The sequence below is a fragment of the Scomber scombrus genome, chromosome 10 (assembly GCF_963691925.1).
Source record: "Scomber scombrus chromosome 10, fScoSco1.1, whole genome shotgun sequence".
Taxonomy (NCBI): Eukaryota; Metazoa; Chordata; class Actinopteri; order Scombriformes; family Scombridae; genus Scomber; species Scomber scombrus.
The window spans coordinates 5,516,944-5,537,222 of record NC_084979.1 but is presented as its reverse complement, the minus strand read 5'-3'; the positions used below and the strand labels follow the sequence as shown (position 1 = coordinate 5,537,222).

The 20,279-nt window shown below is 41.0% G+C and overlaps 2 protein-coding genes across 5 annotated transcripts in view; both read left to right on the top strand.

The window, feature by feature from the left end:
* The first annotated feature begins 80 nt into the window (after window positions 1-80).
* On the top strand, window positions 81-4,967 carry zgc:103759 (U8 snoRNA-decapping enzyme). Of its 3 annotated transcripts, none has more exons than XM_062427078.1 (5): window positions 81-111; window positions 1,399-1,530; window positions 1,674-1,714; window positions 4,067-4,292; window positions 4,391-4,967. In XM_062427078.1, exons 2-5 carry the CDS (start codon window positions 1,399-1,401, stop codon window positions 4,634-4,636), a joined length of 645 nt encoding a protein of 214 aa, XP_062283062.1. In that variant the 5' UTR covers window positions 81-111; the 3' UTR covers window positions 4,637-4,967. The 3 variants fall into 3 exon arrangements, with proteins under 3 accessions (XP_062283062.1, XP_062283061.1, XP_062283060.1); XM_062427077.1 differs by lacking the exon at window positions 81-111 and adding an exon at window positions 1,145-1,219; XM_062427076.1 differs by lacking the exon at window positions 81-111 and having other exon boundaries at window positions 1,268-1,530.
* A 2,038-nt stretch (window positions 4,968-7,005) lies between these two features.
* The window catches only part of arhgap4b (Rho GTPase activating protein 4b), a 28,370-nt gene continuing 15,096 nt past the window's right edge, over window positions 7,006-20,279 (top strand). The window contains exons 1-7 of one of the 2 annotated variants that reach the window (XM_062426829.1): window positions 7,006-7,215; window positions 15,367-15,727; window positions 17,223-17,394; window positions 17,483-17,645; window positions 19,020-19,082; window positions 19,188-19,361; window positions 19,892-20,020. In XM_062426829.1, coding sequence (XP_062282813.1) covers window positions 15,658-15,727; window positions 17,223-17,394; window positions 17,483-17,645; window positions 19,020-19,082; window positions 19,188-19,361; window positions 19,892-20,020 — 771 coding nt within the window. In that variant the 5' untranslated portion in view covers window positions 7,006-7,215; window positions 15,367-15,657. The remainder of the gene's footprint in view (window positions 7,216-15,366; window positions 15,728-17,222; window positions 17,395-17,482; window positions 17,646-19,019; window positions 19,083-19,187; window positions 19,362-19,891; window positions 20,021-20,279) is intronic. The other variant, XM_062426828.1, reaches the window with a different exon arrangement.

Genomic DNA, 20,279 nt, shown 5'->3' with positions numbered 1-20,279 from the left:
TAGCATGCTTTAACCCGTTTTCTAAAAAAAAATGTTTTTATATCAGAAAAATTGCTTTATTTAATCCAGTTGCCTGAAAAATCACATGGATGGTTCCATTCAACAATCTTTGCAAGTATAATCATCACTTCTTTCATTGAAACCAGGTCGAAATATTAATGAATGCAGATAATGAGAATATATTTAAGAAAACAAGCAATATAGTAGCAGCAGCAAAAGAACATGAGCTGGCGTGGCAGAAAATTACTAACTGAGTCAATGTGTGAGTATTAATGGGGGAAAAAACCCCGTTTTGAATCGAGTGGTCCACTTATTCAACATTTATATTCTGTGTATGTATGTGCACGGCAGACCCATTTAATGCAGACCCCAACAGGTACAAAACGTAGGCCTACTTGGCAGCAACTGAATATGAAATATAAAAATCTAGCTCATACAAGGTATAATTTCATTACAAGCAATTGTGATGTTGTTTAGGCTGCCCTACCTCATTAAACAATATTCAGTGGCTACATTCAACGTGTGATGTATGTCAGTAGTTATGCTAGTTAAATCTTCTAAGCAAAAAAGGAAGTCAATTTTCAGCTAACCCAACACAACCAGTATTTAATATTGTATATTTGAAAGCAACACCTAAATGCCTTTATACATACAACACTACAAAGTGTAAACAATCCAATACAACAACTCTCCCATAAATTCTATATTTATGAAGTTTATACATTTTCAGATTTTATTGACATTGTCAAGAAGGTGATAATGTTTTATTTATTAATGAAGTCATAGTGATTCGTAGTGGTGGTGATGTTGTTTGTTTTCGAATAGTATGTCATGGTTACATATTTATTTCAAGGGAGGACTTTCAGATTTGATAGTTCATGTAAATTGTCAATATCAACAATTATCAATATCAGAATAAGAAAGAAAAGATAAAGAAGTGAATAAAAACAACAACAACAAAGACACCAAAACATTATTTTAAAATGTATTGTAATTATTGTAAAAGATATTTGCAATGAGCTACATAAAAAATGCCTATCCAGGATAGGGACTTCCCTAGTTGTCACCCTCCTCCACACCAGCAGAGGGAGCTAAAGCGTTTTGATACAAGTCATGAAGATCTTCCTTTAAACTTCCTGGTTTTACACACTGCAGCTCTCCATGAGCTTTCTGAATGCAAGCCCACAGGTTTTCAAGCTGATCATTTGGTTTCAGGCAGGTCTGTGCAAAGAATTCATTGACTCAGCATGTGAGGGAGGGAGAGAGGGAGGGATAAACAGAGAGAGCAAATATATTTGGATGGCAACACATGACAAGGGGCGCTCATCCATAGAGATCAGAAATCTCTGAACTGTGTCTGTGTGATACTGCCCTGTGTGTTTGTTTGTATACTTGTAGATGGCGAGTGGACAGCTGTCGAGGGCGGAGGCATTGGCGTGTGCAGGCTGTAGGCATGCATGCCACGTGATGCTCTACTCTGACACCAAAACTCAGCTGTTTGGAAAAATTCCCATTAAACATATCATACTGGTGAGGAGGAACATGTGATCAGGTGTCCTGTAGGAGTGGTGTAGGAACGGAAATGGAAATGTCTCTTTCTTTGAATGCATCTTTATGTTTTCATGAAAAAATGTAAATCTCTGGGGGTGTTTATGTGTGTTTGTGTTCCACAGATGCAGATGCGCTTTGATGGTCTGCTGGGTTTCCCTGGCGGGTGAGTCTATCCTGGTGCTGCTTTTGTTATATTCTGTCATGTGCACAGGTACATGTAGCTCACATTTGTCTCCTTTTTTTCAAATTTAAAAGAGGAGCCCTGTCATAAGATATAAACCTTTCTGGCACAGAGTAAACATTCAAAACTTGTCACTTGAATACACATACCACAAGGGTAAAATATGCATGAGATAGATTACTGTTGAAGCGGCCTTATCTTGCTTTTAAAAACCTGTAATTGTCAGACACATTCTGCTTGATTAGTATTCAACTTAACATGAGTCACTTGTGCCTTTTGTATCTGTGATTTTCAGTAGTTGCTGCCAGAATTTCTAAGGGCTCATTTGCCAACACGGTAAAATTATGTAACAAGGCAAGAAGAAAATTCTCAAAAGTCATGATTACATATGCAACACAAAGGAAAACTGCATTAGAAAACAGTGGAGTCACTTGGGCCTTTGTATCTGTGATTTACAGTAGTCTCTGTAAGAATCTCAAGGTATTATTTGCCACCACAGCAAAAATTACATAACAAGGAGAGAGTCGGAAAAAGGGTGATGACAGTGTCCTAGTTACATTCTACATATTAATTCTGTTTTTCGCAGTTAGTACACAAAATCTACATACTTAACACGTTTATACTGACAGGAAATCATACAATAAGTGCTCCAATGCATGTCAATCAAACTGCAACTTTGGAATGCCACTGTCAATTGAAATTCAGCAAAATGTTTAACATTCAGTAACTTTTTTTGTTTTCTCAGTAAAAGTGATTTGTTTTATTCATATTTCATTTTCATGAAAAGAAAGAATTGTAATAACTTTGGTGATATAATCATTTTTCACCCAGCACCCAACATAGTAAACTGCTGCTGAACATCCGCGTGTTAGCATTATCATCGTTAACATACTGAGAGTAGCATTTAGCCCAAAGCTATGCCTCACAGAGCAGCTAGCATACCTTAGACTCTTGTTTTCTCAATAATTTTTAAATTTATTTGTATTTCATTTCCATGCAAGAAATAAACTAGTGTACTGTAAACTTTGCTGATACTGTCGTTTATGACCAAATAGTACTAATTGGCAAAAGTTAGCACGCTGACACGCAAAACTAAGATGGTGTACTAACATGGAAACCTGCTGCTAATAATCAGCATGTTAGAATTGTTATTGTTAGCATGCTGACAGTAGCATTTAGCTCAATGTTATTCCTCACAGAGCAGCTAGCATACCATAGACTTGTGTTTCAGTATTGGCGCTGAATTAACATGTTGTGGACACTACAGCACTCATTAAATTATGTTTAACAACACATTTGCTTACCAATGTCGATAAGTATTGCTTATAATGAAAAGTTTTAGCCAGATATAAAGAGAAAGGTTAAGCAGTAGACAATACAAATGCTTGTGAGGTGTTTCTGCTATTTTGTCACTCAGTCATATGACATGGGCTCAACTCTTGGATTTAAAGATTGAAATGTTCAAATTTTCTGTCTGTCTTAAACCAGCAGTCAGGTGTCTATGTGAACAGTGAAACAGGTTTTCCTCACTGTAATCATTCCTCCTGTTCATACTGATTATCAAAAGATGTCCTTCAAATGTGCTTTTAATGGAAGTGAAAGTCGACATAATCCACAGTGTGTCCACAGTCATTTAAAAGTAGATGTGAAGCTAATATGAGGCTTCAGCAGTCTGAGTTAGTCATATCAAGTGATATCTGACACATTTACGGTCTTTTTTAGCATCAAATTCCTTCTTAGTGTTTCTCTGCTGAGCTGTGGTGGAAGTATAGTAACAAAAAGACTATAATGTTGAAACATAGAAGACTTGATTTGACTCATTTGGACGACTGAAGCTTCATATTAGCTTCAGATCAACTTTTAAATACATTGTAGCACAGAAGGAGGACTTTGGATTTTTTCCTCCATCATTTTAAGTGTATTATGAAGGGAGGAATGATTACAGCAAGAAAAACTGGTTTAATGTTTATTTGGGCTCCTGACTGTGTTAAGACAGACTTGAAAAATTGTGAACCCGTCCCTTAAGTTGTATTTTCACTAATGCATTACCAACAGATACTGATTAAAAACTTGATATGGTAGTTTAGTTATTGTGTGCTATTTCAGAACATTTTCACATGCCTCTAACTTGAAGATCCAGTGGACTTGTGACTTTCTTGTGACTTGAGGCAGGAGCGGCTGCTGTTGGCCTTTTCGAAACCCAACAAGCATTTCAATCAGCTTGATTTATTCACTTCTGCTCTGAGGAGTCACAGGAGAGCAATACAGCTGACATTGTTTATCTACGTTCATATCTGATTCTGAACTTTGACCCCCACACCTCCCACGCCTCAGGCTCGTTAACCCAGCGGAGGAGACCCTGGAGGGAGGACTGGGCAGGGAGTTGCTGGAGGAGCTGGGTGTGGCTATTCCTGTATCGATAGAAGATCATGTGGACTCTTGCTATGCCCCTGAATCCTCCCGTCTTATCACTCACTTCTATGTGAAGAAGATGGAGGAGGAGCAGATTAGGGAGGTGGAGAGAGCAGCTGCGTCCACAGCAACAGATCACGGGCAGGAGGTAATGTGTCTGTGTGTCTGTGTCTGTGTGTGTGTATATGTGTGTGTGTGCTATTCCTCATCACCTATCTCTCTCTTTCTCTCACTCTCTCTCTCCAGGTTCTGGGAATGGTCAGAGTCCCGCTCTACGTCACAAAAGGCGGGGGAGGCCTTTCCTCTTTCCTGTCGCACTCGTTCATCGGCAACGCTCGCTCCCAGCTGGTGGACGCTGTGCTGCGCTTCAACCTGGTGGACCCCGAGGAACTGCACAAAGTTCTGGTGTGTTCCTTGAAGACACACGCGCACACTGCAGAGGACCTGCAAGCAGCCCTCGCGCTGACGGAGGCGAAGAGGAAACGGTTTTGAAATACACCTGCACGTGTACTAGCACATCCTCTCGAGCACGCAACGAGATGCAGTTTATTGCCCGTCAGCGACGTGGCTCTTTCAACACAAACCTTCACTCACACACACACACACACACACACACACACACACACACACACACACACACACACACACACACACACACACACGCACACTTAATCCGACACACACACACACACACACACACACTGTCATACTGATTCTGAGCTGGTGACTCATAATTAACTACTGTGCATCAAACAGTTTGGGGAAAACATGATCAACTGCTTTACCATTAATGGAAATAAAATCATGTACACTGTCAATCATATTCAAGCATGATATTTTTTTGTAATTTAACTCCTCTGACTCATCTGTGTTGCTGATAGAAAACACCTTATTTTAAGTCATCATATTAAGCATTTATAGGCAGTATATTATAACACTCTATAATGCAGTTGTTTGCAAATATAAGTGTTAACTGGATCTGGCTATATACAGATAATGACTGACAGTATAGTAACCGCAGTGTTAATATGTCTTCACACTTGTTGACTAATAGTGTGCAACTGCACAACTACATTATGTTCCCTATAAACCATAAAACCATATGTCAAATGTTTATATGCTGCTTATAAATGTGAAATAGTGGGAATTAATTGCTACCACAAAATGAATTATATGATGTTAAAGCAATTTATTACGGGGATCAACACCTTTATATCTATTTGATCACACCTTTTTATATCTTAATGTTGTGAAAAATATGAGTGATTTAAACAGGGACTCGTGACACTTACTTATCAATCTTATCTTCAGCAGCTTTCAAGCACTCAAAGTAACAGACAAAAAAAAAAAAAAACACCCCCGTCACAATACAAAATGTGAACAGAAACATAGAAGGCATCACACAGGGCTCTACCACCTTATATGGTAAAAGAAAAAAAGGCTGTCTGTGGTGCCAGGATCAAAAGAGGGCACGACTTATCAGAAAAATACCCACATCTCAATCAGGTAGAATTTCTTCTCCTGTCTTTGTGCGGCTCCGGGTTTTTCTTTTTGTTCGTGAAGTTGCAGCACAGTCGCCGTTGCAATCCGAGGATTAATTACGTCCGTGACATACTATATAGCCTGCAGCCCAAGATTTGATTCTGTTTAAGTGTACCCTCGGTGCACATAACACGCCTGCGCCAGATGTTAGTAACCTCATTCCCAGACAATATTGCTGGCGGTGAGCATGGGCAGACACGATGCTGCCCTAATGTTCATGATACCTACTGTACATTTACCAATTGTACAATCTATCCAATTCTTTTTTTTTGCAGGTAAATCCAGCTGACATCTATTACTGTTGTGATGCAGAAACACAGAGAATGCAACACTTCTTTATCTTATATTCATCAATCGTGCACCAGGTTTACTACATTGCTTGTTTGATGAATCGGGCACATGAAAGAAAAAGGGATGAGGGATGCACTCAGCTTTTTTTAAATTCATCTTTAGAATACAAATAGATTTCATTATTGCATATTACAATGTCCACACATGCAGATTGACTCATCTTTTGAGCAGGTGTTAATTGAATTAGGGATGCAAGTGGCCTGCAAATCATTTATGAAGGAGTGTGTGTGTGTGGCACAATGTGATCTGCTGTCGATGGGTATCTGTTGATCAGAGTGTGTTTTTGTCATCTGTCAAGGAGGAAAAAATGCACCGCATCCGGTGCAACAGACAGGAAGCTAAGGAGACTGGTAGTGCGAAACACTGATGTCTGTGGTTGTTATCATGTAAATGTGTGGGTCTTTGTGTGTGTGCGTGCTTCAGGACATGCCTCCTTGAAGCATGCATATCTGCGTGTGTGTGTGTGTGTGTGTGTATCATTGCATCTTGCACAAGAGTGTGTGAAGAGGAAAAGGATACTGTCATGTGATGGCGTTGTAAGGGCGAATAATACAAGGTCATCAGAAAAACATTTGGAGAGAGAGAGAAAGGGATGGAGGGAGGGCAGTGCGGGCGAGGGCGAGGGATGGAGATGGAGAGAGAGCGGGAGCGAGGGATGCTGAGGGAGAAAGACGGTATATTCATAGCAGCAGCGGTATTTATAGCAGCCCAGAGGAGAGGAGAGAGCTGGGGGTGTGGCTTGGGTTGTGGCTTTCACACTGCTTCACAAGGCAGAGAGGCAGAGAGAGGGAGGGAATGGGAGGAGAGAGGCAGCTCTGGAGCGAGTAAGAGAGAGAGAGAGAGAGCGGGGAGGCTATTTGGCGTATTTGGCAGGAGAGGGAAGAAAGAAAGAAGGGAGAGGGGAGGGCTGTTTTTTGAGTGTGTGCCTGAGAAATGAGAGAGCGAGCGAGCGAGCAAGAGAGTGAGAGGGAGGGAGGGAGGAGGGTACTGAGCTGAGAGAAATCTGTCAGATTCAAACACACTGCTCTCTCTGTGAGTGTGCGTGCGTGTGCTTGTGTGTGAGAGAGAGAAAGAGAGAGAGAGAGAGTGTGTGTGTGAGATAGAAAGAACGAGGGATGAGAAGAGAGGAGGAGAGGAGCTGAGGAGCAGATAGAGACAGCAGAAGACCATAAAGTCAGGTATGTACAACTGTCACGAATCTAATAACAACCTGTGTGTGCAAATATATTTACAGTATGTGTGTGTGTGTGTTTGTGTGTATAAGAGTGCATGCATGCTTGTGTAAATGCGTGATTAAAGTGACCATCTGTGTGTGTTTATATATAGTTCAGTGTTTTTAAAGGGACACTGTATTCACTTGGGGGGGTTTTGTAAGTGGACAAATGGATGTAGGGTACTCACTGTTAGGGGTATCAATTATGTAATATGTGTGCACCATTTTCAGTGTTGATGCACTCTGTGTGTGTGTGTGTGTGTGTGTTTACATGCTTGTGTAATTATGCTTAGGTGTCTATGTGGCCATTGTGTGGAGCCCTGCTACAGTGTCTTGGCCATATGGGGTGATTTACAGCCATTGTAAATATAACTCAACACTGCTGTGCTGTCACAACGGTGGAACCTTAATTCCCCTTCCTGGCTTATCACCTACAATGTATTGACAGCTGTTATGATGGGATGAAGATGAGCAAAGACCAAAAAAAAACAAAACAACAAAAACAGGCATCTCCTCAGTAGCATTCCCTTTGTGTTGTTGGTTTACAATGTAACGACAAAGATTATGATGGTAATGTAACAGAGCAACACGAGCTAAGACGTTGTAACCTCAAATGCTCTTAAAAGACGACCACATTTTTTTTTTTTATCTGATGAGTTTAGTTAAGCCTCGAAGGAGATCCAGAATCAGCATCAGGTTTATCTACTAAGACGTACAGTGTGTCTGTTCTCAGATTAGGACTGTCCATTATGGATGCACGTTGATTATAATCATAGCAATGTTGGTCACATGTTGAAATACTGTAAAAACCATCAGAAAAACAAGCTGCAAGTCCCAGTATGTCTTCTTTGTATCAATAAGGTATGTATTTCAAGTGATGCTTCTTTATCTCTACTTTCATTACACTTACATTACATTGCAACAGAGAGTGGGATCAAAACCAGCAGTGCAGTAGAACCGACACTAAATGGATCTGTAATTAACTGTCGTAGAAAAATTTCAATGAAAACGTTGATATAGAACAAAGTAAAGGCTTTTAGTAGCGCCTTAGGAGCGGATGTGGCCAGTCTGACAGCCTCTCTCCCCTCTCACACTGCCACACTGTCGGGCACTGTTTTCATTTCACTTTTTTAATCCCCCCACCCACCCCCCTTTTTTTTTAAAGTTTGCCCTCTTCCAGAACCTACAGGTATGCATTCTGCAAACACTACCTGTAAACGATCCATCCAACACATAAAACTCCACCACTAAGACAGCTGTGGAAATTTTTTGGTGCCCTGGGTTGAATTTTGCAGGCCTGCCTGATGCAACATTGCCCCTCAGTGCTATGTGCCATGCCCGAATCTGAAAGGCACTTTATATCTTGTATACTTACTAATCTGCAGTGCCCAAAGCTGTTAAATTCCACCCTTTTATCATAAACATGCACCCTTTTGCTATATATGGTCATACTTTCTTTTATGTGATGCATTATGTGCAGTTAAACCTTGAAACTAGACTGTGGTGTGTATTTTGGTGGTGAGTACCAGGATACTCACCACCAGGCAACTGAAAACTGTCTGTGATACTTGAAGGTATACGGGGTAATTCTCTACAGATGGGGTATGAGTGAAAACCTGAGGTAGCATATATGATTTCCTGTTTGCTATGGGAGCTGTGGCACAAGAAGCACCTCAACAAGAGAGAAATAGAGAGAGAGTGTGTGTGGCAAGAAGCAAACTTTGTCAGTGATATGTTGAATTTGGACTTTGCAAAGCTAATCTCGCATCGCATTATATCTCATTACACGTTCTAAATAAAAACCTTGGGGCCGGATCCAGCATGAAGGCCCTCTACCTATTGTAGTGTCACTTTGGCTGTAGGAGCTGCTTTCAGATCTGCCTTGAAGTCTGTTGCTGCGAATGAATGAGCTGATGTGTCAGTTAGCTTCCTGTGGTTTAAAGTTGATCAGCGTTTTGTGGTAGCACGGCTGTGGGAAATTACAGTGTCAGGTTTTGATTGGTTGTGTACAAGTCATCTCTTATGTCATTTTCTCACCTAGAGTTTGATGAGAAGATTGTTACCATTCTTATGCCTGCAAGCTAAATTTGTTCCCGCAGGTGTTTAATTTGTGTAATAGGAACTAAGCTAGCCTTGCTCTGTCCCATGGTGACAAAATCCACCTAACAGCATGTCTTAAGTGCACTATTCAAGTTTCGCTCAAGGAGAAGTCTCGTTCTGAAACCTAGATTTGAGATACTGTTGAAATATGCTAATTATCAGTCATTGGTGAATATTTAACCGATTTGACAACAACTCAACTTTCACGAAACTTGTCCTTGAGCATGACTCGGTTACACACAATAAAAAAACAGACCTGATCAAGCGAAAGATAAAGAGAAACGTATTATTTTTCAGTATGGTCCTTTCCATAATGTCATCAGACACTTGTAATAACAATCTGAACCTATCGGAGCCAAAATAAGCACTTTTAGTGGACGTATGTTGACAGGACGCTATTGCCCCAAAGGATTACATTACAGCCCGTTTCACAGCTGCCGGCTGAAACGCTCTCACTCAATACTGGACCAATTTCAAAAATTGTTGTCCACACAAGTCACTTAGACACAAAAAGATTGGAAAATAGGGTCCAGGTTGAAAAATATTGAAGATATGACATCAAATATCATGTTTGTTTAATCTGTGCAACAACAAGAAAAGGTTGTGGTTTTATGAACAGTTACTCCAACAAAACTAAGCCAAGCTAAGCTAATCGTCTCCTGGATGTAGCTTTGAATTAGGCGTATCAACTTGTAACTCTCAACAGAAAAGCATATGAGCAACCCCCAAAAATGTCATATTATTCCTTTAAGTAAGCAGCCTGTTGTTGGAGGAACCTGTACCATTATAGCCAGACATTCCATCCATATAACATAATTTGATAAAGAAATTACATAACAGAGGCCAGCAGCTGTTGCTCCATAATCAGTTGAAACTTATTTAAATCACCTACTGAAATAACCTCAGGTCATTATGAGGTCTGTAGAACAAAAGCTCCTGTAAGCAGGTCTTAGGTCTGATCTGTCATTGATAACTCCATTTCATGTCAGAGCAACACCTACATCTCACTCAGTAAAGTAACATGGTGTACATACAGTATGAATCACCCTCAAATGCTTTTATACAGATTTTTTCATTGGATTTTGTATTCAGCATGAAGCCAAACAGAATCGAGCAATCTCCTCGCTTCTTCCAGCTGTGAGCTCCATCTTCTCCCAATCATGTCTCTGCCTATGAGAGCCTCTCCAATCAGTCTGTCAGACAGATGAGTGTCACACCTGACTATACCTGACTTGTGTTCACAGCGGTGAATGTAAAGCTGTAACACGTCTGACAGCGCAAATTAGCATAAGATCATGCTCGACACTGTCATGCATCCTTTTTAACATTTCACTGCTTATCTGTGAGCATACTGCACTGATAAAGATGATTCTGTGCGCGCCGTTACTGTTTCCCAAAAGTCAACATTTAGGGAAGTGAGATCATCTGGCCACGGGTCTCGTTGACACCCATGTGTTTTGTTTTGGGTTGTTTTTTTTGACACTGCATTACTAATGCTTTGGCTTTGCTCCAGGTTTGCAGGGATCGGGAAATGATTTTCTACTCATAGGAGGCCGCTGTTAAGTGATAATGCGCTTGTAAGATTTTTTTTTTTTTTTTAATGAGGACACGTTTGTATATCATAGCAAGAAACATGACACTAGATAACGTTCTACACTAACAGGGTCAATGTAGCACACTGTGGTTGGCTCTCAGCGATGTCAGGAAATCCCCATACAGAATCGGCCATAACATCAAACACAATATCCTTCTTGTATCCTGTATTGCTTCTGCTGAGTGCTTCTTTTTTTTCTTCAGAAGAAATTAGTGGAAAATCCCCTCAGTGGCAATAAGGATCTATCTCAGTGTGCCACTTGTGTCCTCTCTTGTCTTCGGTCTATTTTATATTCGCCACGTGTACCACATGACCTCCTTCTTTCAATTACCTCGACTTTAAGAATGAAACACTGTTCTCTGATAACCTCTGCCTCTATGCCCTTTTTACCCTTTTTTTGCTTCTCCCCCTGTCTCGGTTCTTCTTAGTCTTTTGCTGAATCTCTCGCAGCCCCTCCTCTCGCTTTCTCAGATCATTTACATTCGCTTTGTTCTGTGCAGATTAAGGTCGCACGCTGATGAAGGCCTTCGGGAGCCTCCAAGGTCTCAGGGCCCTCTTAACCCAACTCTTAGTAGCAGAAATCTCTCTCCATTTGTTCGTTGTACTTTTCCATTTACTCTCTAGCTCAGTCTGCAACTGTCACTGCATCACATCCACTACACAGTTTTGGCTGAGGAAATGAAAGTAGACGTCTAAGAGCACTTATTACATTCTGACTGATAAAATGAATATGCAACATAAAAAGATTCCATTTACTCTCCATTCTCTGAATAGATACAGCGCTTCTAAACAATGCATTGAGTCTTTCAAAACAGGCATCAACTGTGGGTTACAAGAGACCACATTAAACCAGAGCAGTATTAGGCCACCTTATATCAGGTTAGTGCTAGAGTGTGTGTGTTTTTATGGTCAGAGTTTTGGTTCAGTTACTGTTTTGGGTTTTAACCAAACCAAATAATTGCTTGCGGCTGATTGAGGAAGATTGTTTCCAGTGGGCACCCATTGCAGAGAGCGGAAATCTGTTGAGAAATTTACACAGGATGTGGAAAGCGAAGTTGCCTCTGTGTGTTTCTCTATGTGAAAGTATAAAAACTCATCAGTAGAGCTGGCACTGAACATCCTTGCAAACAGCCGTGTCTCATGCAATGTGAGCGTTTATTGTAATCATGTGCATGTAGTAATAATTTGGCAAAACCTTGTAGATCTAGGACACATCTACTGTACCAGCAGTGCAGAAATCCTTGAAAACACCCTCTTAATTGTACTTCAAGACATAATCTTCTTTTAAAGGGGTACTCCAGGGATTTAGTATTGCATTTTGATTTATTCAGTATTGCAAGGGGTGAAGCAAGGTTGTGTCCTAGCTCCAGCACTCTTCAGCATGGTGTTTACTGCCATGCTGCAAGACTCATTCCACAACCACATCACTGGGATTAGCTTCATCTACTGTTTTGAGGGTGGGCTATTCAGTCTGAGGAGAATGCAAGCCAAAACCAAAGTGGAGGAGGTCACTGTTCAAGAACTTTTGTATACTGATGACTGTGATCTGGCTGCTGGCTCAAATTAAGAACTACAGGCCAGTGTGGACCACGTCTCCTCAGCTTTTAACAACTTTGGCCTATTAATCAGCGCAAGAAAGCCTGAAGTCCTGTACCTGTACCTGTCCTGGGAACCCTACATTGAGCCAACCATCTTTGTGAACTACCAAATGCTCCAGCCATTGACAAGTTTATGTGCTTTGGAAGTACCCTGTCTCATGTTGTGCAGATAGATGATAAAGTGAACATCAGAACTGTCAAGGCCAGTGCAGTCTTTGGATGTCTGTGTGACTCTGTATGGAAAAGCACTGGCATCAAGCAGGAGACAAAACTGAAGTTCTACCAGGCTGTTGTATTACCAACTCTTCTATATTGGTGCAAAGCCTGCACAGTCTACCAGGGCCATGCCAGGAAATTGAACCATCTTCACCTGAGCTGTCTGAGGAAACTGCTGAAGATCAAGTGGCAGGACAGAATCCCTGACACTCAAGTCCTTAGCAAGGCCAACATTAGCAAGGCACAGCTCAGATGGATGGGCCATGTGACCAGAATGCCCTGCACGAGACTGCCAAACAAGTCTTCATTGGCAAGCTGAAAAATGGCAAGCGAGCACAAGATGGCCCCGCAAAGCATTACATGGATAACCGTGAAAGCCTCCTTTATGAGTTTTCGATTTGATCTGAAGTCAAAGATGTTGAGATAGGTGCAGACCTCTGTGAGAGCAGGACAAACTCCTGTATTATGTCAAAGAGGCAGCAGTGGAAATCTGCCAAGAAAGGACTTGCATCCGCATCCACCCTGACCTGACCAGTGTACCATGGAGAATTCTGGGCTCAGTTTCAGATCGGTCTGTTCAGCCATCTGAGCACTCACCAAACCCCAACATAACGAGATGTGACATGGTCATCACCAACTATGATGAACAAACATGAGTATTGCACATCCATTAAATTGAAATGGTTGAAATCAATGCAGCAGAGGCCAATATCTTTATTTTTAGTTGCCAATTTCGTCCCAAAAGTGCTGGATCATACACTTACCATAATGCAACTGATTCCCAGTCTTTTCATTAGACTCTACGACATATCTTAAAAAGCGGATGTCTTTAGTTGATAACGCATGCTTTCATTGTCTCCGTAGGCAATTTTAAGTGACTTACAGTTGGACCACTTCCATGGCTTGGATGGCCATGAAGCTCTCTTTTGTTCTTATCTTATCTTTTGTTATCTCGTTTATTGATTATAAGTCAAAGGTTCAAGCCTGTCTGCATAAAAACAGAGACAGTCGAAAGTTGAATTATTGTCGTAACATTATCCAGAAATCTCCCATGTTTCTATGTTGAGTAACTCTCAGGTGATCATTAAAAGAAAAAAACTGACAGGAGAAATCACAATGGGGGAAAGAATCGAGTTAACCCCATTGACTGTAAAGAAAAAGAAAAAAAAATTAAAAATGGACATAGCCACTGGGACGTCGTTCATTGGTTTGTGGCCTCCCGTTTTGAAGCCTTGAGTTTGGCTTTTTGACTTTTGTCATCTTGGATATTTGGAGCCAGGAATGACAATATTTAGACCAGAGGGTGGCACTGACCGTAACGCCAGCTGCTAGCTTGGTTAGCACAGTAGCACACATTGTTAATGCTATTTTTCACAAGTGAAAAACAGGCTTAAAACCATATTAAAACAAAATGTACTTACTGGAAACTGGAACATCTGACTTCTTAGAGGGTCTTTTAGTACAATCAAGCACTGAACAAGACTTTTTTAAGTGACCAAATGTTACAATTTACTTTCATGATTTAAAAAATACAGTAAAATAGCGGCATCTATGCCTATATTCTGTGAATCTGGAGGTACACCATAGTTATGTTACCATACCAGTGTTGTCATCGTAGTAACAACTTGTCAATCACAACACAGTTATACATAAAGCATACCCTGATTTATCATCTATTTTACTCTAAATAGGACCATAATTTACAAAGTAAACATCATGCTGAATTGAAGAAGATTTGCAAGTGGGGACCATAAACTCAAGTGAGAAGTAGGGTAGCTTTCTGATACAATCAGACTTCTTTATGAAGCCTGTAGAGTCGCCCCATGCTGGCTATTAGAGAGAATGGCGGTTTAAGTCACTAGCCACTTGGTTAACCCTGTTTTACATTTACTAGTGTTATTCTTTCAAACTTATCCCCCCAGAGACACATAAGACATTTTCTCAGACTGAATAATAACTCTCATGATGCGTAAACTATCTTTGATGTGTAAAATTGGTGTACTTCCCTTTTTAATGTGAGTAAACAACATAAGTAAACCGCAGAGCGATGGTTAAAATTTACCAATATATTAGCAAACCACAAGTTGAGCCCAAAACAGATCACTTTCAGGTTTTAAATATTTTACATCCTACTGTGACTCTAAATGTATCCACTTTGTCTTATTTCTTTGACAAATCCCATTTGACTTTGTATAGGGACACTAACAATTTCAGAAGCTTGTTTGTATGATCGTTACCTTTAGGGCCATCCCCAACCTCCGACCTTGAGGCACTGAATGTCCTTCATTACCGCTCTTACTCATCACCTCTCATCTTCCCATCCCCCATCATTCCTCCCTCACATCTCCATCAGTCTGCCCTCTTACTGTCCGTTCTGTGCTCTGCCCCCCACCACGCTGTCCCTCCTATTAAATCTCCCTTCTCTGGTGTCACTGTCCCTTTCTGTCTTGTCGCCCTGGCCTCATTTGTACCCTTCCTCTAGCTCTCTCATTTTCTCATTCTGATCTCAGTAAATCTTCCTCTCTTGCCCCCTGTTGTCGTCTTCCATCCATCCACATCCTCTCCCTCTCTCCCTGCTCTTACCATTATCCTCTCTTCTGCCGATCAGGACAGTTTACCTATGGATCAGCGTTCAATCCAGAGACCCAGGGGATTCCATGGACAAAGCGACCCCGACCGACTTCCCTGCTGAGGACAGCCAATCGACAGTGATGCTGATGTGCATGCAACTGTAGATCTGCAAGGCCAAGGGGTCAGGGGTGAAAGGTCACAGACTACAAAGCCGGAGCAGGCACTGAGGTCGAAAGGTTTCTGCAAAGGCGACTGTGAGGCTAAGAGAAGAATCGGGGGTTCAGGAAGAAAAGGGTCTCATTGACAAACGAGGGTCAGGGGGTCAAAGATGATGACATCACATGGAAAGCTGAGGAGGGAGAAGGGGAGTCTCGCTGAGTATGAATCACAGATGAAAGGTAAGTCGCTCTGTGCGCATGTGTGTGTGTCACGTGCTTGTCTCTGTGTACATCCGTGCCCTTTATTGCACCTCTGTTTGTGCATGTGCAATTACTTGCATGCATGAATACATATAAGTCAGCAAATTCATTTAGCATTCATGCATAAACGAGTGCAGTTGTTCCACTCAGTCATCCAACCCAGCAGTCACCCAGACTCTCTCTCTGAATATATTTGTGCACACATGTGTACTCAAACATACCCATGTTGTCAGAAACGGATCAAATCACCCTCGTTTGAGGACAATCCATGCAAAGAGTTTCTTAAATCCTCTCGACCTGTAAAGGAGCAAAGATTCCTTTAATCCAAGTGAAACCATGAACATGAACAATATTGGCATTACAAGATGCCACATGACAACAGCAGTGTGTGTGTGTGTGCGTCCGTGTCATGTGCTGTGTTTTGGAGGTTGCATGCCGTGGCTGGCTTGCTCTGTACTGTACTACAAGGGTGTATTTATAGCAGTATTAGTGATGCTGTCTCCTCACATCCAGTCAGCCCCGAGCTGTGTACTCACACAGAGACAGAGAATAAGAGTAAAGAGGGGAAAGAGGGAGCAGGCAATGAGTGTGTGTGTGTATATGTGTGTGTGTGTGGAGGGGAGGAGGAGGAGGGGGGAGGTAAGGAAAGAGGTGCAAGAGAGGTGAGAGAATGATGTTTTTATTACACTTTTCAAATCGGTGCAACACTGGAGTACACATGCTCCTTTTTAAACCTTGCATTTAATCTTATGTTTATACTGTTAATCAGCTGTCAAGTTACTTTGTAAAACAAAGGCGATCACACACACAAAAACACACGAATGATTCAATCTCGTGCCCTAGAAGAAAGACTTGTTATTATTGATTAGGAAGTGATTTGTTTAACTGTGTCGATAAAGGAGATTATTCAGGTGAAAGGTGCAATTTGAAAAGTGAAAAGGCACTGCTATATTTTATAATTTTATCATTTCTTATGAATTAAATTATTGTTTTATTGAATGATATCTCAACACATCATGAGCAATAATTACAATATAGTAGTCATGTAGTATTATTATATGTTGAAATAGGTCAAATAATGCCATGTAAAGTAAAACAGTGTTAGATATGTTACTATATACCCATGGTAATAATAAACTGATTGTGTTTGCATGTATTATTTGCAATCACAAGTGCAAATCATTAGTTTCATATGCATACTGTTTACAGATACTACATGTGGATTAAGTGTGATCTACATGTATTATTATGTATGTTCATGCCCCTGTGGATGATAACAAGATGGTCATGATCATGTGATCGCTGTGTTCATCCATGTATATTCATGTGTGTTCTCGTGTCATTCCCTGTGTTTGCATATGTCAGTTTGTGTGTGTGTGTGTGTGTGTGTGTGTGTGTGTGTGTGTGTGTCTACTCTTATAGACATGTATTTGCTTAAATGACTGTGATGTCTCTCTGTATCTGTGTGTCCCAGACCTGCGGGCCCAGCTGACAGACCAGATCAAGATTTTAGACTCTCAGGTGGAGGTGAAACAGCAGCAGCTCTCAGACCTCTCCGAGTTCCTCCGCCGCCGAGGAGACATTGAGGCAGAATATGCTCGTGCTCTCGACAAACTCACAGAGAGGTTCACCCACAAGACTAAGAAGTAAGCGTGTTTCTTTTCTCTCTCTCTGGCGTTTCCTAGGTGTTTCATTATGGCATATTACAGTAAGGACTTGTGTTTTTTTCTCCAGGAAGGAACAGTGGGGTCAGTCTGTGTGTCAGGTCTGGACCGTTTTGCTGACTCAGACGCGTTTAGAGAGTCGTGAACATGCAGCGCTGGGTGACACCTGCTGCAACACACTCACACAGCGGCTGGTGCACAGTACTGAGGATACAAACCGCCTGCACAAACGGGTGAGTTGGAGAGGGCTGCTGTCGTTTGTACGAACAGACACACTGGAAACATACACATATACACACCTTCGCAGGAACAGTTCCATTAATAGCCATCACACATGCCCCCCTCTACCCAACCTACTTATAATCCATCTTGAAGCAAAAAAATCTTGTTTTTGCATTTTGAGGCTTATGACGTAGGTGGTCATTTCTATCCTAAGAGGTCATCCTTCTATTAGCTATTTATATCTATATAACATTTTGCTGAGAAAATTCAATGCTGAGTGATGTAGCAAAACTTCAAGAGACTGTTTTAAGCAGCATTAATATTAAGATCATTAATATTAAATGAATGATGTGTGCTGTTGATGATTTAATGACGTGTAATAAAAAGGAATATTCAGGAATATTTTGGAGCATAGATGAAGAAAAGATGGAGCGGCTTTCTAATGTTAGTGTCTTTATGTTGGCAAATTTAGTTTTTAATGTCTGGGGGGAAAAGTCTTTTTTTGTTTAATAGTGGTATTGAAAATCACATGTGATGCAGGATGTGGTCTTTTTTGTTTAATGGTGTCTTGTAAGTGTATGACACAATAATCAAATTATTCAGAAGCACTCCAGTTGTAAGAAAACAGCAATCTTGTTTGATAAGACTTCTGGTGACTGTTAGAGCAAAGCAAAATAAGCAGACTGTACAAAAATCAAGTATCATTAGCAATCAACTTCCACTCTTATCAACAAACCACATTCTTCATTTCCTGTAAGAAAAACAAGCTATTAGTGCATAAATTCATAACCATAGATTTCTTGGCCTGTTATCTGTCGAGGTGCCGCAGTGGCATCCACAGCGTCTTTCATTCTACACAAGAGTCATCTTGCTCAAATTACTGGTTGTCAGACTCATTCTCTGTATGTTATCATGGTTAAAAATGGAGCACAATTTTTATCATGCCTCTTCAGAGCAGCTAAAAGGTGTTGTTGGGCCTGACGCCAAGAGGAGAAAGAACTTTTAAGCACTGTAAGCACTCTATTCAACGCTTAATTGCTAAAAGTCAAAGTGGCACTATGCCGTTGTACTAGATTAAATTTAAAAAAAAAACATTGATACTGGCTAAATGAGAGAAAACACATTATTTTTCGACCAGGATTTAGTTGCTTAAAATGAGCTGAACAGTACAATTGTAAAGTGGTGCACCACTGTTGTTCTGTAGGGTTATTCAGCTTTGCTAGATTCATATTTAGTTAGCAGACATAAAAGACAGATTCCAATTTAACAATAACTCTTAGAGTGAAAGTGAAGTACTATATCTCTCAAAATGTCAAATTATTCTAATAAAATGAGGCAAAAGTGTTCAATGTTTTTGCCTGACAGTATAACTATGCACATTGCAGAGCAAAGAAGTTGGTATCCAGATGCAGGATGAGCTGCTAAAAGTCACCACTGAGCTGCAGACGGTGAGCACTTGATAATAATAATTGTAATAAATAATGTAATAGACACCGACATGGACGATGCTGACAAGGAGTTAATGTGTTGTTTGACGGCATGTGCGGATGAAGGCTCTGAAGACATATAACCAGTACCACACAGACTGCATGATAGCTGAGGGGAAGCTGAAGGATGCCGAGCGGTTGGAGGAGAGACACACCGGAAAGACGGCTGAGCTCGGCCCCGGCCAATTAGTGGGACAGAGGCGAAGTTCTGTCAAGAAGATGGAGAGATTAATGGAGAAGGTGAGTGTGTGTAATAGTGTGTGTGTGTGTGTGTGTGTGTGTGTGTGTGTGTGTGTGTGTGTGTGTGTGTGTGTGTGTGTGTGTGTGTGTGTGTGTGTGTGTGTGTGTGTGTGTGTGTGTGTGTGTGTGTGTGTGTAAAAGAGAAAGAGAAAGAACAGGTCACAGGAAGTCTTGAAATGAGTTTTTACACAGGACAGAGCATTTCCTGTTCCTGTTGTTCTGTCTGTGTGTGTTTAGATGTACAGAATTTAAAATTCAATAAAAGCCCATTGTCTTTCTATATTTTTTTTTGGAGTGAAATGGGCATGTGATGCTCATATATCAAAATGTGTCATTTTATCCACACATGCTCTTAGTTTTCTTATGAATGCAATCCTCTCTTGTTTTGTGTGTGTGTGTGTGTGTGTGTGTGTGTGTGTGTGTGTGTGTGTGTGTGTGTGTGTGTGTGTGTGTGTGTGTGTGTGTGTGTGTGTGTGTGTGTGTGTGTGTGTGTGTGTGTGTGTGTGTGTGTGTGTGTGTGTGTTTCACAGAGGCAAGGCAGAGTGCAGGAGAACCAGCTGAAGTGTACCAAGGCTCGAAATGACTACCTGCTGAATCTAGCAGCAGCCAATGCAGCCATGAACAAGTACTACCTGCAGGACGTCAGCACTCTAATCGACGTAAGAAACATGCAATTTGTGTTGTGTGTGTGTGTGCTTACGAGAGTAAGATTGTTATTTTCAGCTACCTTTTTGTGCCATTTTCACTGCTATTTCCTGAAGAAAAACTGAGATATTATGGCAGTTGAAACGACAGTAGAAGTAGTGCAGATATTTTTGAGTTCATAAGAACTCACAATCAAAAAATATCCCTTTGTTCCCTCTCCTGCTCCATCTTTGCATGCTCGCTCCCATCCATCCACCTCCTCCTCTTTTCTCT

Excerpts from the sequence above, each read along its gene's own strand:
- zgc:103759 (XM_062427078.1), top strand. The coding sequence starts at position 1,399 with ATGGCGAGTGGACAGCTGTCGAGGGCGGAGGCATTGGCGTGTGCAGGC. Across the intron at positions 1,531-1,673 it reads CCATTAAACATATCATACTG|ATGCAGATGCGCTTTGATGG; the intron begins GTGAGGAGGAAC and ends TGTGTTCCACAG. Across the intron at positions 4,293-4,390 it reads CAACAGATCACGGGCAGGAG|GTTCTGGGAATGGTCAGAGT; the intron begins GTAATGTGTCTG and ends CTCTCTCTCCAG.